At 35.3% G+C, this 17,409-nt stretch overlaps 3 protein-coding genes across 8 annotated transcripts; 2 read left to right on the forward strand and 1 right to left on the reverse strand.

Moving 5' to 3' along the window:
* The first annotated feature begins 75 nt into the window (after window positions 1-75).
* On the forward strand, window positions 76-918 carry LOC127105639 (uncharacterized). Its single transcript, XM_051042835.1, has 2 exons — window positions 76-457; window positions 635-918. Exons 1-2 carry the CDS (start codon window positions 130-132, stop codon window positions 748-750), a joined length of 444 nt encoding a protein of 147 aa, XP_050898792.1. The 5' UTR covers window positions 76-129; the 3' UTR covers window positions 751-918.
* A 2,767-nt stretch (window positions 919-3,685) lies between these two features.
* Window positions 3,686-5,132, forward strand: LOC127105640 (heavy metal-associated isoprenylated plant protein 45). Its single transcript, XM_051042836.1, has 3 exons — window positions 3,686-4,278; window positions 4,578-4,650; window positions 4,727-5,132. Exons 1-3 carry the CDS (start codon window positions 4,273-4,275, stop codon window positions 4,921-4,923), a joined length of 276 nt encoding a protein of 91 aa, XP_050898793.1. The 5' UTR covers window positions 3,686-4,272; the 3' UTR covers window positions 4,924-5,132.
* Window positions 5,133-10,957: 5,825 nt separating this feature from the next.
* On the reverse strand, window positions 10,958-14,718 carry LOC127100491 (serine/arginine-rich splicing factor SC35). 6 transcript variants are annotated; one of them, XR_007794420.1, is made up of 10 exons: window positions 14,550-14,718; window positions 14,386-14,464; window positions 14,214-14,293; window positions 14,068-14,134; window positions 13,806-13,877; window positions 13,041-13,250; window positions 12,734-12,950; window positions 12,474-12,621; window positions 12,167-12,220; window positions 10,958-12,018 (listed from the first exon to the last, which is right to left on the reverse strand). XR_007794420.1 is itself a non-coding variant. In XM_051037702.1 (8 exons), the coding sequence occupies exons 1-8, from the start codon at window positions 14,623-14,625 to the stop codon at window positions 12,616-12,618; spliced, it is 807 nt and encodes a 268-aa protein (XP_050893659.1). In that variant the 5' UTR covers window positions 14,626-14,718; the 3' UTR covers window positions 12,344-12,615. The 6 variants fall into 6 exon arrangements, 1 of the variants encoding a protein (XP_050893659.1); XR_007794418.1 differs by having other exon boundaries at window positions 10,958-12,055; XR_007794419.1 differs by having other exon boundaries at window positions 10,958-12,092.
* Between the last annotated feature and the right edge of the window lie 2,691 nt (window positions 14,719-17,409).

Raw genomic sequence — 17,409 nt, forward strand, 5'->3', positions numbered from 1 at the left:
CGCCTAATTTTAATTGCTTTTACCGTAAAAATTGTTAATATTTGGAAGAACAGAATACAATTTTAATTTTACAAAAGTAAAAGCAACGATAATGAAATCAGATAGAAAGGTTGTTGAAGCATCAAAGAGATGGACGAGAAAGAAAAAGGAGAACGATGGAGCGGAGCGATGACGAATCTATCAGAGATGAGTTCGAATCTCGAGTCTCTCCAGAAGGTTCTCCTCACAAAAGCCGTTTTCGTCGACGACGACACCTTCGCTAAAGCTTCCCTCGCCGCCGATCAAGCCCGCACAATTAAGCTCCTCGATCAACGAGTTCACACACTGGAAAGAGAACTCGACGCCGCCATCACCGCCGCCGCTCGCGCTCGTTCCGAAAAACGGCAAGCTGAAGCATCACAGAAAGCCGCTGAGTTACGCGCTCATGAAGTCACTAAAGAGCTCGAAAACACCACAAGTATTAACCTAGCATCACGTTTAATTAATTTATTCAATATATCTATCTTAATTTTTGAAGATGATTTGATGCTGTTGATCCTAATTATTAATCCTAATTTCGAATTTTATGATTATGAATTTGAACATTTGTGATCTGTAACCTAATTAATAGTTTCTGATTTATTTCTTACTTCAGAGGTGTTTGAGCTTCATATGGAAGAACTGCGTGCAAAGCAAGAAGAAATCGCAAAGCGCGATACTGACATCAAACTTTTGGAAGCTATTATTCAAACGCTTGGAGGAAAAGCATAAAACTCTACATCTCTGTAAAACACTAAACCTGTTGTTCTCAGTTTAGAAAAAAAAAACTGTGTAGATTGAGCTATTCTAGTTCTAGTTAGTAAAAACTGATTGTTGTGTTAAACTCTGTAATAAATTATACTTTTCTTATATGAGTGAGTATTGTTTTTGGGTTGTTTATTTCTCTGGTGCAAGGATTGACTGTGAGTGTGAAGGTGATTGAGAAAATAAGTTTGTGATAGATTGAATTTGAGGGTGTTGAAAGAGTTTTCTTTTCTTTGGCTGAATAATCATTACCGGTGTTTTAAAATGCGGTTGAGTTTGCTTTGCAATCTTTTGATGTTACAGATAATTGTGGTTAAATGTAGTTGATGTGGCCTTGATCATGGTCATATTGTTGTCACAGACATAGAAACTTTATATCATGGCCTAATTGCGGTTGCAGACTTTCTTTTAAAACCCTGTTTACTAAATGGAGGATAATGGCTGATCATATTGCTGTAGAATATTAGGGTATATATAGCTTCCCCACAATTGCAATGAGTGCCTTAGGAAGCAAGATTTGGTTATTTTCTTTGATTAAAGACTAGATTGACATGAACTCTATCCCTCAAAAGTAACTGCGATTTGAGAAACCTATTACGCAGAGAGATGTAATCAATGCTCAACCGGATGACCAATTTTAAGTGTACTATATAGCATATCTCTCCAAAACCTTTGGAAATACCTCACCTCAACTGTCTTGGTATAACATATTCAAATTCCTGGCCATATTCTCATCTCTTTCTTTCATTTCTCATCTCTTTCTTTCATTTCTCATCTCTTTTGCTCTGTACAAAACAAATGCTATGTTCCAAATATTTTCATTGATTTTTGTGCTTCTTTTTCAACCCCATTTTCCTTTTGTTTGGGACAACACTGAAAGTGTTCATACTTGTTGGAAAATGCAGCATTGAAATGGCATGCATATCTAAACTCTTAACAATACGTCTTGACCTTTAAGTGCAGGCGCTGTGTGCTAGATGAAGTATTCGACCTCTCTTTCCCTCTTATAACAATACAACAAACAACAAGCTAAGCCTTATTCCACTAAGTGGGATCGGCTACATGGATCAACTTTCGCCATAATATTCTATCAATAACCATGTTTCTATTTGATCTGTAACATTTGATGTGTCTAGGGTTAATTTTCTTGTTTTTGTATTAACAGTTCACTCAAAACAGCATGAAGATAAGCATGCAGGTAAGATGAACACTTACTGGAATTTACTAGGTGAAGACATTTCTTATTGCAATTAAGAAATCAATTATCATTCTATCTCATCTCTATTTAATTTGAAGTGTCTCACTGTCTGATTTTTCCCTCTATTTTTAACATTTCATCAGTTTTGTCTAAACTGACATGTGCAGGGTACCTACAATCTACCCTCAGATCTCAGCTTCTCCTAGCTATCACTCTACTATACAGTACACACTAGCTATTTTCTTTCATTTGCTACCCCTGTACCTTCTTTTATAACTCACATAGGCAATGAGATCTTTAAAGATATAGAGCCTTCAAGAAGCCAATGGATTCACTATAGGGACAAATACAAATCTCGTCTCTAGTAAAAAATTTACATAACTTTGTCAGGTTTAGTTTTTTTCCCTTCTCTATGTCATGTTTGAGTCTATTTTTTCCTTTATGAATACTTATAAATCTTAACTATGCTTCACCTATTTAACAGGGTGAGATTCATTCTCATAGCCAAACTATTTGAAAAACTAAATTTGACTGATTCTAAATTTAATTGCTTGTTTTCATCATTTAATATACATTACTATAATAAATGAATAAATTCTTAATTTTTTATTATATTGAACTGTTTTTATTATTTATTAATGAAGAGAGAGTGATACTAAGAGAGAGGGATAGAGTATAAAGAGAGAAATTGAAAGAAAAATGAAAGAGAATATCCAAATTCTGGTACGAGCTAAGCATCCACCCAATTATGCCAAACTTGTTGTTTGGTCTGCTTCCTGTTGTCATTCTCATTGTGTGCATACATAGTAGTGACGTTTCTATTCCCTTTTCCTTTTCTGATCATTTTTTTCCTTTCTCTTGCAACATGTGCTTCACAACGGCTCCAATAGAATACCATATCTTGGACAAGCAAAGAATTAAATACACTTTATTCAAGTACTACCATGTGAGCACATATTGCAGAGCTAGCATTTTCTCTCACTTTTTTAAATGGAAAATTATCGATGCTTACAATGACCAATTTGTAGTCAGTTAGTATCTCATAAAGACACAACAATAAATGCCACACAGGATCATCATTAATGACATCAAAATTACATGAAATGAACGTTCAATGTAGCAGACGGACAAAATATAGAGTTGCTCATAATCTGCAAATGGCTAGTTTATCTGTTACAGGAAGTAACAACAAAGCATATAGATTTTGAAAATCAAATAATAATTTATCCATGAAAAAAAAAAATCATGTATACATTACCTACTACTACTACTACTTTTTTTATTATTAAAAAGACGAGTGCTGGATTTGAAGTCTTACGATATTATGTGCTAAGGTTGTCTAATAGTGCTATGATCGAGAAAGATCTTTTTTCATCACCGGTATGATCAAGATTGAGCTTTTTAAAGCAAGATCATAAAAAAAAAGTTGGACCTTCTTTTTTAGCTGTCTATCGACCTGAGTTTTTAAAGTGAAAACCCTCATTTTTTTAATTGTCTAACTGGCCTGGGCTTTTTAAAGTGAAAACCCGATTCTTATTATTTCAATTAGATTAACTTCCTCATAACCTTAAACAGAAACCACAGTTAATCTTCACCTTTTCATTTTTTGAATTACTTATTTTGAACATAATATTTTGAAGATAATGCTAATATCTTTTGAATTTATTAAATTTTACCATCCGACTGATCTTGACTAGATTGATGCTCACTACCTACTGTTGCATGCCTATGCAATGGGCAGTAACATGTTAAGGAAACCATCTTATCAAACAATTTAGTAGTACTATGTAAAGAGACAAATTCGAGACTGAAGGTAAATGCCAGATGTTCAGCATGCTGCATGCATCTGTCATTAAAACCAAGATCTTTGTTTTTTAGGGTCCATTCTCTATCTATGTACAACTTCGGTCAAAAGGAAAAAAAGAATATTAGATCTGTCAAAGCCAATCATTTCAAATTCTGATACACTCATTACTTTGCTTAGATGGAAAGCATTGGGACTTGGATCGCATATTCTAAAGCTGAATTTGCTTCTGTCCCAAAAAAAGTATTTAGTTTTGCCTTGTAGTAGTACTACTACAGTACTACTAGTTCAAACAACAAACTGACTCAAAACCCAAGACAGTGACACTTACTTTAATGTTTCTTCCTACTTTAATTGAGCTTCTCTTTTGATTAACATAATTATAAATAGCTCTCCATCTCTGTCATTAGATAAACATTCATATCAATTGTTTTTGAATCATAGTCTCCCTTTAACTCCGTCGCATCATCTCATCTCAGCAGTATTAATGGAGGTATTATTCCTTGTACTAGTACTTTTTAATCTAACACATTGTTATACAGTTTATTTTAGACATTGTTTCCATTCCTGCATGTTTTGCCATTACCAATTATGCCCAGAAGTTTAAAAAAAAATTATAGACTGATAGTATTTCATTAGGGAAAGCATGTGTTCTTAATCATGGCCAGATTATTTGAGCAATAATACCACTCTCATGCACTCAATTGCTTATTAGCCCAAACCCTTCTCAAAAAGTGCGGAAAATTATGTTCAATGATTAATATTCAGTTACTGTTTTGCTTTGCTTTGCAGATTGTTGAATTAAAAGTGGAGATGGTTTGTATACATGAAAAAAGACTAAGGAAGTGCCTCTCAAAATTAAAAGGTTTGATTAGATTCATACAAATATTGCTGATTAATGTCACATTGATTTTATGTAATAGGTTTTGTTATGAATGCAGGGATAGAGAAAGTGGAAGTGGATACTAATTGTCAGAAGGTAGTAGTAACTGGATACACACACAAAAACAAAATCCTAAAAGCAGTTAGGAGAGGGGGTCTCAAGGCTGATTTTTGGTCTCCTCAGAATGAGTTGCTTAATGCTTATGTCAGTGCCAATTATGCCAGATTTAGATTCAACCCCTTTAGTTTCTTCTAGTTTTTCTCATCACCAACCCCACCTGGCCTTTTTGTGTTTGGCTTTTTCCAACTTTCTGTATCTTATGCCTACTGTGAGGTGATAGATATATATATACAAGCATTATATTCATTAGCTTTATCATTTCCATAGAAATCATATGAACAATCAGAAAAGTTCAATGAGGATATCTCATATACACATTAGAATAAAGACATCTCTTGCTGAAATTTGAAGCCTCTGGTATATCTACAAATTTTCAACTCGTTCTTTTTGTTTATGAAACTACAAATGATTTATGAAGGTGCCATGCCTCATGAAGGATATATTGAAAAGGTTCAACATAAAATAAAATTTCGTTTTAAAATCTCTTTTTAACTTGAATATGTGTACTTTAATTTTTGCAGATAAACTTGAGACAAAGAAAGTTGATTCGAAATACTATATATAAAAGATTTTTTTTGTATAGATATATTTTTTGTAAATTATCTTCACGATCTTAAAGAAACAAGCTTAAAACAGCTTAGCAATATTAAAAAAATTCATGAATTCTCTCAAATATTATTACTAAAAGTGTTTTTTTTATAATTCGATCGAAATTTCATCTAGAAGAAAACACGGTTTTTCATCCAAGAGAAAATAGTTTGATGTGAGTTAGACTTTGTGAAGTCTAAATCTGATACGTTAAAAATATCAAAGTTTAAGTCTGAGTTATAGTATCTCATAGACTTATTTTTAAATCAAAGTTTAATGTTTTTAAAGATCCAATTGACCAGTTAACCTACTTAAAAATATATTATATTAAAATATGTGTAAATAAGTAATTAAATGAATGTTTATATAGACTAAAAAACTAGAAGATCCATAATATTAAAAATTTGTTTGCATTTACTTTTCTGAGTATACTTAAAAGTATAAATTTTGTGAGATTATTTGTTTAGAAAAACTTATGAAATAATTTATGACATTGTTTATAAGGTGTTTTGTTGGAATTTCGACAAATTCCTAATGTTGGAATTTCACCAAAACTTTGAGAATTTCGAATCAATCTTGATGAACAAGAATCAATTTTTTCGATTGATTCTGCCTCTTGTTTCTCACTCTTCATTTGAGTGAATCAACCACATCTTGGTTGCAATATGATTTTGTTGCACAAAATTTGAGAAGAAAAGAAAAGATGAATTAGAGAAGAAAAGAGAAATTAGGGTTTGGGAGAAAAGAGGAAGAGGGGGAATATTTCTGCAGAGTTTCTCTCTGCCTTCAAACTGGAGTTTTATTCAATCTTTTCTTTATGCAACTGTACTTTACAATGATAAAGTACTTCCCTATTTATAGGTTGAGATTTCCTGCACACCAAGCAATCTCCAACTAACATAACTCATCTAAAACACAAAATAAAGCTAAGTCTGAAATTTTGTCGAAGACACACTTCGTCTATATTTCGATAGATATACAAGAGCATTTTGACAACAACAAACTTTGTCGAAATGGTGCTTTGACACAAAAATTATATTCTCAACACACCACCTAATTTATTGTATCTAAGCTATCTACATTCATCATTGTTCTTAGTCTCTTGAACACTTTGACATGCAAACTTTTCGTTATGATATCTCCAATCTGATTCCCAGTTCTGCATTGCTCCAAGTTTTGCTTCCAATTGCTAATTGCTCTCGAAGATAATTGAACCTCATTACAATGTGTTTGCTTCTTCCATGTGCTATCAGATTCTTCGTCGGATTGATAACAGACATGTTGTCGATCTTCATGGTAATTTCTCCATGATTATTCCCTGTAACTTCTTATACAAAATTTATCATCCATGTTGCTTGACATGCACAGATGAAAGCAACTATGTATTATGTTTCACACGACGATCGTGCTACTACTGATTCTTTTCTTGAGCTTAAAGCAACTGGTGCACCACCTAATATAAACACATAATCAGTTATGGATTTTCTATCCTTAGTATCACTACACCAACTTGAGTCGGTGTAACCCACTATCTTGCTTTCTTTTCCTTCATCATATGCAGGAAATAAAATGCCATAGTCGAGAGTTTCTTTGAGATACCTTAATATCCTCTTTGTCGCTGCTAGATTTGATACATTTGACTTCTACATGAATCTACTCATTAAACCTACATTGTATGCTAGATCAGACCTTGTGTAACAAATGTATCTTAATGACCCAATAAGTCTTTTGTATTATATTGGGTCGACATCATCTTCATCTGAGTTTTTCGACAGTTGCAGTCTTGGTTCGGTAGGTGTCGAAGTCGCATTGCAGTCTTCCATCTCAAATCTTTTGAGTATTTCATTTGCATATCTTATTTGATGTGTCATCAAGCTTCTATTATTCTTGTAGAATTCGATATCAAGGAAGTATAAAATGTTTCCCATATCAGACATTTCGAACTCCTTGCTAAGATCACCTTTGAAGTCTTTTATCTCTTTCTTGCAGCTACATGTTATTAACAAGTCATCAGCATAGAGGCACAATATAAGGAATTCACTCTTGCTTCTTCTAACATATACTCCATACTCAATTGTGCACTTCACAAATTCCTTCTCCCTTAGAAAACTATCTATCTTCTTATTTCAAGCTCTTGGAGCCCATTTGAGTTCATACAAGGCTTTATGCAGCCTGTATAATTTTATTTCTTGGCCTTGTTTCACAAACTTCTTCGTCTAAGGGGTCATTCAAGAATTCACATTTCACGCTGACACATATGTCAGTTGTTCATGTTTTCTAGACCAACAACCAACCTAATTGTTTTGATCCTAGCAACAGGTGCAAAGACTTTTTCAAAGTCGATTCCTTCTTTTTGAAGAAATCCTTTCGCCACAAGTCTTGGCTTTTGTCGAGTCACTTCTCCTTTGGGATTTAACTTCACCTTTTATACCCACTTCATATCGATTTCCTTCTTGCCTTGATGCAATTCAACAAGTGACCAGGTGGTATTGACTTCAATGGACTCTAGTTCCTCATTTATCGCTTTCATCCACGTTGAATCCTTCAATGCTTCAGCTATATTGACTAGTTCGACATCTGTATAGAAAGAATAGTTTACCAGTTCACCATCATCATTTACCACACCATCTGATGTAATCACACTGTGTCTTGTTTTTTGAGGTCTGCTTGTGCTTGCTTGACCTCTGACTTCTTCTTGTTGAACTTCTCTTTCGACTTCACTTGTTGATTTTTCACATAAGATTCTCACTGAATTTTTCTTTACATTTTTAGTTTAATACCATTCCTTAAGCTCATCTATGATCACATCCCTGTTGATCAATACTTGCTTGTTCACTAGGTCGAACAGTTTGTATCCACCAGTCAAATGATGTGTTATTAGGATCATTTGACTTGACTTGTCATCAAGTTTTCTTCTCAACTGATTAGGCACATGTCTATGTGTTATAGATCCAAATACTTTCAGATAACTTAAGATAGGCTTGACACTAAACCTACATTCTTCTAGCGTAATTGCTTCTAGCTTTTTCGTCGGACATCTATTCAAGATGTATGTTGCAATCAACACAACTTCTCCCCATAATTCTTTGGATAGATGCTTGCCTTTCAACATACTTCTTACCATATTCATTGATGATTCTATTCTTCCTTTCATCCGTTTAATTTTGTTGTCGAGTGTAGGGTGGATACACCTCATGTATAATCCCTTCTTTCTCATATAATGTGTGAAAGTCTTTCTACACATATTCTCCACCTCCATCAGTTCTCAGAATCTTAAGCTTTCGACCACTTTGTCTTTCGACCATAAATTTAAACTTGGAAAATACCTCAATCACTTCACTTTTCTTCTTGATTAGGAAAATCCACAGTTTTCGACTAAAATCATCTATGAATGTGACAACGTGCTTGTTACCTCCAAACGAATCCACCTAGATAGAACACACATTAGAGTATATGATTTCAAGAATTGCCTTCGAATTGCTTCATGCATTCTTACCGAAGTTGTTCTTTTGTTGCTTTGCCGACACACATTTCATTTGGAATGTCGTGGTAACCCTGAAACCCTATTTATTCTTTTCATGTCTCTGATGTCTTTGAAGTTTAGATGTCCAAGTCTATAGTTCCATATCCTTTCATCACTGCTAGCTACAGTTGCAAGGCACTTGTGCTCCATCATATTGAGTTCAATATTGAAGGTTATGTTTTGAGACATGGAAGCCTTCAAGATTAACCTTCCACTTGAGTCGATATCTCTCATTATCTTGTCTTTAATCGGTACTTTGTAATTTTTTTTGACAACCTACCCTATGCTGAGCGAATTACTTTTCATGTCTGATATATACCATACATTAGAAATTACTGACATTTTTCTATCTTTCCTCATAATTAGAACATCACTAATACCTTCAACTGCTAGAGTATTAGTATTTGAAAATTTTACCATATTCTTTATTGAGGGTTTTATGTTGACAAGTCAATCTTTTCTACCGGTCATGTGTGATGAGAATCTTGAGTCCAAGTATCATTAGTCCTTAAATATTTCTTCATCTCTTGTTGTGACTATCAATAACACTTTTTCTTCTTCATGTTTTTTTGCCAGCTTTGCATCATTTTATTGATTCTTTTGTTTTTCAGGACAATCACTAGAGTAGTGACCATACTTCTGACAATTGAAACACTAAATGTGAATTTTGTCAGGTTTTCGCCCACCCCGTCTTCCTCTACTTGCAACATCACCTCTATGGTTTCTTTGGTATGTGTGTCTTCTTTGACTCGACGAACTTCCTTCTTGTCGGTTTCCTCTACCAGTTGAATTTTTGTAGTCTCATCTACCTTTGTTGTCGAACCATTTTCCTTTGCCTTTATTTTCTCTCGCTGATTGCGCCTACAAAGCCACATCACTGTTCGACTTGCTTGCACCTCTTCCATCCATTCTTTGTTCATGAGATTCAAGTGTCCCTTGAAACTCTTCCTTTGTCAATGTTAACAAGTCTTTCAATTCTTCTATGGCTACTACCACGTAACTGAATTTTGGAGCCAATGACCTCAAGATCTTTGCGACAACTGATCTTGATGTCAACATTTCTCCAAATACCTTGATTTGATTTACCAGTTTCGCAACCCTAGTGAAAAAATCAGTTATGCTTTCATTTTCTTCCATCTGAAGCAATTCATACATTCTTTTGAGTTTGTAACCTCACCTCTTTCACATTCTCAATGCCTTCAAACGATCTCTCCAAAATTTCTCATGCTTCTTTTGTTTACTCAACATCACTCATCTTTTCTAAATTGTCTGGATCAACACATTAATAAATTATAAAGACAAACTTATAATATTTCTTCTTAAATTCTTTGTGTGCAGCCTTTTCTCCGTCCCTCACATTTTCTGCAGATGACATCACTCATTCCTTCACAAGATCTCACATGTCTTGATAACAGAACATGACTTTCATCTACTTACAACAATTATCATAAATCTTCTCATTCAGAATTGAAAGACATACTGTGCTCTAAAATAAAACTTTTTCAAAGAAAAAATATTTGAAACTGTATTATAAATGATCCCATAGTTAAGAAACCGCTTATTTTTTAGTGTCTCCGTGAATAGAATAACCATTAAGAGTATAACTAGAAACACTATTTTTAACAAAGTCTTATTAGGTGAAATTGATGCGCACCACTTTGGGAATGAGTCAAAAAAAATGACAACTCTTCATTAATAAAAAATGGTGAGACCGCCGTGAATTTCTCCAATAAAATAAGGAGTTTTGGAAATAGATATTAATAGCACTATTCTAACCATGAGTATAATTTACTTGACTCACTAAGGTTACATACATGGCTATCATTGTCATAACCACAAGTCCTAACGCATTGGCACGTCTTGTCCAAGAGATTAACATACTTCTTGCTTATCTGTCACTCATCCTAGAATGAAATCACCAATATTGAAAAACTTGTATTCAATATCATAACGCTAAATCTACTGCAGCTCCTCCAAAAAATTCAAAGGGAAAAACTAAAGATATCTTGAAACTAAAAAGCCATCATAAAAGGCAAACCCTATTTGAATGCGGTTCACTTAAGTCCAAATAGCATGTGGTAAGTAATTGTAATTCTGTTTCCAACAGATGACAAACAGCACGTCCATAAACCTAAGGAAACCTAAATAATGATCACAAAGTTCCAAAGAACAAGTGACAAGCAATTAAAAATATATTAATATCATGCCATACAAATGATCAGAATGAATGATGAAACTAAGGAAAAAAACAAGCATAATATTGAAGGCGGCTTTGGAATCAACAGAATCGAGCGGCAGAGCTAGACAGCCATCATCAGTTACCAACACCTAACGTCTAATATCATTGCAAACTCGACCCCGGCAAAAAACAGGCAGCAACAGTCTGCTACGGTAGTTTGTTAATTCTTCAAATAACTCACGAACACACATTCATATTAAAGATGCCTCAGCAACCAGCTCACAGCTACAATCACAGAGCAGTGTGCTACAGCAAACACATCTCACTACATTAAGTAGCAGATATTATAAACTTGAATAAGTTATCCAGTAAAATGCCCTAAAAGTAACCTTGAACATTTTATCATTGACTCCTTCATTGTGATTATAAGTAACATACCAGCAACAATTTAGGGTTCATATTTAGTACCAGATTATATTTAATATCGGCGTCTGGATGAACAAATGACAGGTCCAACTCCTATGAAACATCAACCACATGTTCAACTTGTGTTCATCACAGCTTCAAGAATTCCTTTCAGTTATTTTTTTATGAAAACAATTCATGATTACCCGAGCAAATTCAGAATTCTCAGAAGGCATGTAGGATTTGAGAAATAAAATGAACAAAAAAGCTTACCAAAAACCAGATCAATTGGGAAAAAATCAAGCAATTAAATGTCTTCCTAACCAGGACACTGTTAAAACAATCAGGCCTAAAAGCAGCATAGTCTTGCAACGAACATCAGACTCACGAACTATCATCAATGACATAGAAACAGCATCAGACTCACGAACTATCATCAATGACATAGAAACAGCATCAAACTCACGAACTATCATCAATGACAGAAACAGCATCAAACTCACGAACTATCATCAATGACAGAAACAGCATCAAACTCACGAACTATCATCAATGACAGAAACAGCATCAAACTCACGAACTATTATCAATGACAGAAACAGCATCAAACTCACGAACTATCATCAATGACAGAAACAGCACCAAACTCACGAACTATCATCAATGACAGAAACAGCATCAACAGCAACAATTTCAACATGCGCCTATCAGGCCCCAATCACTTTTCCCGATCATAACTATAAAACCCAATAAGTTAATTATAAATTAACTGAGATTTAACTGGATCACAACCATTCTGACTATAACAAATGAATGAAAATGTAGAAGCAGAGAAAGATAAATGCAAACACAGTAGAGTTAGACTAAAATGGCAAAATCCCTCGTACTGAAATATTAACCTAGCAGCTACAAGGTCCAAAAGCTACCAAACTCTGAAGTAAACAACATAATAGGTCAAAACAGAGAAACATCAAGGAAATCCGACCCTACCAAACTGCACTTAGATCATAAAATGTTTCCAAGACTCTGATAATACCATCACATCGACCAAATCATCCAATGTTTTCAAGACAGCAACAGGTACGCTGGTACACTAGTCTGAATGTCTCTGGAATACTTCAAGAAAAACAGCTTATTCCTGCAAATGTATATAGAACTGAACGGTCAAAACAGGTTTAAAAAATGCTTTTGACACCAAAGTTGACTTTTTGTTTCATTTCTAAGTTCAAAAATAACATTACTTTACTTACATCACCATTTGAATTTCGAGGAGATGGGCTTCGGGAAGCACCAGGTCGGCCTCGTGGTGAGACACTGTGAGGCGTAAGAGACCTTCCATCACGGCTACGATTATCAGGACTTACACGGCGTGGACTTCTCCTGGGGGAAGCACTCTTTTGAGGGGAAATACTCCTTTTAGGAGAAGGGCTCTTTCTAGGACTAGGACTGCGTCGTGCAGGGGAGCGGCTGTCGAGAATAATAAAAAATACTTAAATAACAATAATAATGGTGGTGAAAAAACACTGCTGAAAAAGCCAAGTATCGATGAATAAAGACCTGTCCACAGATCTGCTCCGGCTTCTACTACGACGCTCGTCATCATAGCGCCCCCTCCCACGGCCCTTGTAACCAGGACTAGCACTACGGCTTCTGCTTCGGCGACGACTGTCCCTGTCTCTCCCACGATACCTGTCACGTTCATGCCTGTCATAACTCCTGCTGCGACTTCTCCTCCTATAATCCTTGTCTTTGTAATCATCACGATGCCTAAAAACAATCACATTAATCGATAAAAAATTATAGCAGTCAATCATGAATAAAAAATACATAACATCCCCTTGAGCATATCATCAAGATAATTTGAATGCTAACTACAGTCCATTTCAATGGCAGATTCGAAGATGTGAAAGAGGACATTCACAGAGCCTATCAATAAAAAATACAGCATAGGATATTTATATTCATGGAGACAGACACCTTAATCTAAGCTGCACAGGAATTTACCGATTGGACAAATTGACATGCTTAAATTGAAGAGGTCATATCATCCCCTCCTTAAGGTGTAAAATAAAACAACATGATACAGGCTTGATAAAGCATCAAATAAACGCATCAACTGTATCATTGAAAATTCCATAAGCGGTTTTGGCTATAATATTCACCATCACTCTGAACATAAAAACAAAAGCAAGAAACCACGTGTAATTGAAACATTCCTCATCATACTCAGCTTTTCAAAGCTCTCAGTACAAAATAGAAACGACTGAAACCTCCTACATCCACAGAAATTAGAAGCAGCGAGGACATTAAAAAGTGACACACCTTCTCCTGCTGGGACTGCGGCTCCTTGAGGTCTTTGATCTCGGAGATGTTTCAATAATCCTTCCTTTCTGACTGTAAATTAAATTAAATATATAAACTTAGCTACATAAAAATGCACAGAAGAACAAGCAATGAGAAAATAATAACCAGCATCCACTATCACTCAATGCCAAACTCACCACCAATCCAAACACACACACAAATAATTAGACATGACATCGCCCTTGTAACAAAAAGGGAAAATAAAAACAATGGAACTTACATCCTCTCAGCATTAGGTCCATATTTTGCAAACTGAACGGTTATTTCACGACCATCAACCATTCTTCCTGAAAACTCAATTATTTATCAGAAAATCAATTAAAAAAATTAAATCAACAGAAAACACAATGAAATGAAGAAGCATACCGTCGAGCCTATCAACAGCCTTGGAAGCTTCATCAGCATACTTATAACGCACAAAAGCGAAACCCCTCGACTCACCAGTTCTAAAAAATCAGAAATTTCAATTTCAATAAGCTAAAATTATGGATTTGATGAACGGATAAATAGAGAAAATAAAAAAAATCAAAAAAAGAACCTTCGATCTTTGGGGATGAAGATGTCAACGACCTTGCCGTACTTATCGAACAACGGAAATAGGTCGTCGGCGGTGGTACCTTGAGGGCAAATGATGGTGTTAGTTAGGTTAAAGATAAGAGGAAGAATTGAATCGAAAACGGAGAGAGAATAGATAGGGCTTACGGAAAGTGATGTTGAGGACGAGGAGGGAGTAGGTGTCGGAGATGTCTGGAGGGCCTGACCTTCCGAAGTGAGACATGGTTGATTCAGAATTGGATTGGATACAGAGAAGGGGGGATGATAACCAGATGAAACCCTAATGAGAAAGGGATGACTCGGAATGCAATTTAAACATATTTTATCTTTAAAATATCTCTTAATTTTATTTGTTTTCAATAATTTAATGAACTATTTTATAAATTTAGACAATATACTTGTATTTGATCAATTTTCGAACTTATAGCGAAATTTATATTTAAATAATCCAGTTTTTCAAAAAAAATAATTTAAATAATGTAGTTTTCAAAAAAATTCTCAAACTATCTCACTTTGAAGATGATGCGTTAGATAAATTGGCGTCTGCTCTTAAACTTAGAGAGAATGCGTCAATTTGATTGGCTAGTCCACTTTGTGTTGTCAATCCAATTGGTGTTTATGTGTTAACTTTTAAAGGAGACGTCAATTGGTCTGGCACTTGTGTGTGTTTCGTAATTTTAAAAAAAAAACATTGTACATGATAGATAAAGTCGAAATCGGATCAATTCATATTAATATTAATACTCGTTTACACACAAAAAAACTAATGTCGATAACCGGGATCACCTAACCGACCTCCGGTCCCACATCCCCTAGCTATCCGAACTCGTGGCCCTAACTCAGGTTGATGATTCACCTCAGTTGTTTGAGCATCTGAGGGGCCATGAACATCACCGCCAACTGTAGGAGATTGTCTGAGATAGTCAGACAAATCAGCGTAGTCTTGTGTATGCATCGAAGGGGTACCGCTATAGCTGAGTTCATGATCCATGTCAGAGTAGTTGGGTTGTGTTTGAGTTGTTAGAGGGCGGTCGGGACGATTGAAGGGAGACATTGGTGTGAATGATGCGTCGAGGAAAGGTTGAAATGATTGTTGTGGTGTTTGGTAGACATATGATTGTTGAAGGTTTTGATTTTGAGATGTTTGGGCTTCTTGTCTATGGTAGGAGGAGGAACGGTTGGTGTTAAATGATCGTTGAGTGTTTTGGCTGAGGCGGCTATGGTAGGGTTATGTGTTGGGTGCATAGCGATGTTGGGTGTCTTGATGATGATCTAGTTGGTGGTGGTGGTACGGGGTATGCTCTTGGTATTGTAGTTGGGTGTATGGCATGTTAGGGTTATATGTTTGTGTGTTTGTGTGTTTGTGAATCGGAAATTTTGATGGATGGGGGGTGTAAGTAGTCGGTCTGACAATGTTGTTAGGGGTTAGATGTTGAGCCTTCTGGTGTGTAAGTTGTCTGGCGTGGGTCATACAGGTACATATCCTCGGCGATGAACTCAAATCCAACCGATCTGTACCAAGCCATATAATTACGACTTGGTTTTTCTTCAGTTGGCATCACAATGTCTGTTAAAACATGGTCTTGGCGGTGCTTCCATTTGCGACACTCAGATCTAGCGAAGCTTTTCCATGGTGTAAGACCCCAATTTTGTCCCTAAGATCCCTCATGGCATCATATCATATCATATCATTGCCTCAAGGATCATTGTGCACTTTGCCTTCCTTCCCTGTGGGTGGGTTATCTTTTGAGAGTGGTTCTTGATCACCACGCATGTTTTGCATTTGTATATCATTGCTTTTCATTTGTTTACTAACCCAAAAGTACAAAATATTGTCATCTAACCTTGTTACTTGCAGATGAAGCTACATTAGGTCAAACCAGTCACAAGCATTCATTGAGCTGCAGATGGTGGCCATTCTTGAGAATTTGGGCACCATGATCATTCATCAAGAGTTCATATGAGTTGGGATATCATTTTGAATCAAGATCTCAAGTGGTAAAGGCCTGAAATTCATCAAGGCATTGTTCAGTCAACCAAAACCCTAACAAAGTCAACTGTAGTCAACTGTGTATTCAATCAGGGATTTGAAGGTGGGAGATGGTTAGAGAGGCCTCATTCATGTCCATACAAGCCTCATATAACATGTCAAACATCATCATTGGAGAATTTGAGGTCAGACAAAAAGTTGCCAAAAATAGTAAGTGACCTGTAATTTCAAACTGCCAAAAATGGAAAGGTCTTCTCCTCAAATTTACATGATCAAGCAAGCTTCAAATAAAATTTTGTCCAACATGAAAGTTGAAGATCTTGCTCTCACCTTTCCAAAAAGTCCAAGAACATCCATTTCTCATTTGTGGTTGGCAAGTTATGATCAAATCATTGTCAATGGATTTTGAACTTCAACAAGGCATAACTTTTGCATCAAAAGGCCAATTCATGTGGTTCTTTTTGGAGCATTTCACTCTTGATCCCTACTATCATAATCATGCATCATATTTCACAAATTCTCATCACAAAAATATTTCATTTTTCACTTGAATTAATTTAAATTTTTGGAGGGAAAAGGTGAATTTGAAAAATGTGCATTTTATTCACTTCCAACCAATCTCATTTGCCTCCAAACAATTTTTGAAACTCATTCAAGGTGAAATTCGTGCACTTTCATTGCCATGCACATGCATAAGGGTGGTTTTGTCAATTTGTCCAAACATTTGGTTTTCACTAATTTTTCATTACCAATTGATTAATCATGATTAAGCTTGGTTAATTAGAGGTATATAAGTGAAATCATAACAGAAAAACCCTAACCACATTTCATTTCTCAAGATCTAGATCTAGAATATCAATTTTCTCTCTCAAACTTTTCTTCCAAATTCTTCATTTACCATTGCATTTTTGTGTTTGATTCTGGTTATTGAGTTGATTTTGAGCAGGATCTTTCATTGAATTGGTGGAATTCGAGCAACATTCAAGCATAAGGAAGCTTTGTATCATCCATGGCAAC

The sequence above is a fragment of the Lathyrus oleraceus genome, chromosome 7 (assembly GCF_024323335.1).
Source record: "Lathyrus oleraceus cultivar Zhongwan6 chromosome 7, CAAS_Psat_ZW6_1.0, whole genome shotgun sequence".
NCBI lineage: Eukaryota > Viridiplantae > Streptophyta > Magnoliopsida > Fabales > Fabaceae > Lathyrus > Lathyrus oleraceus.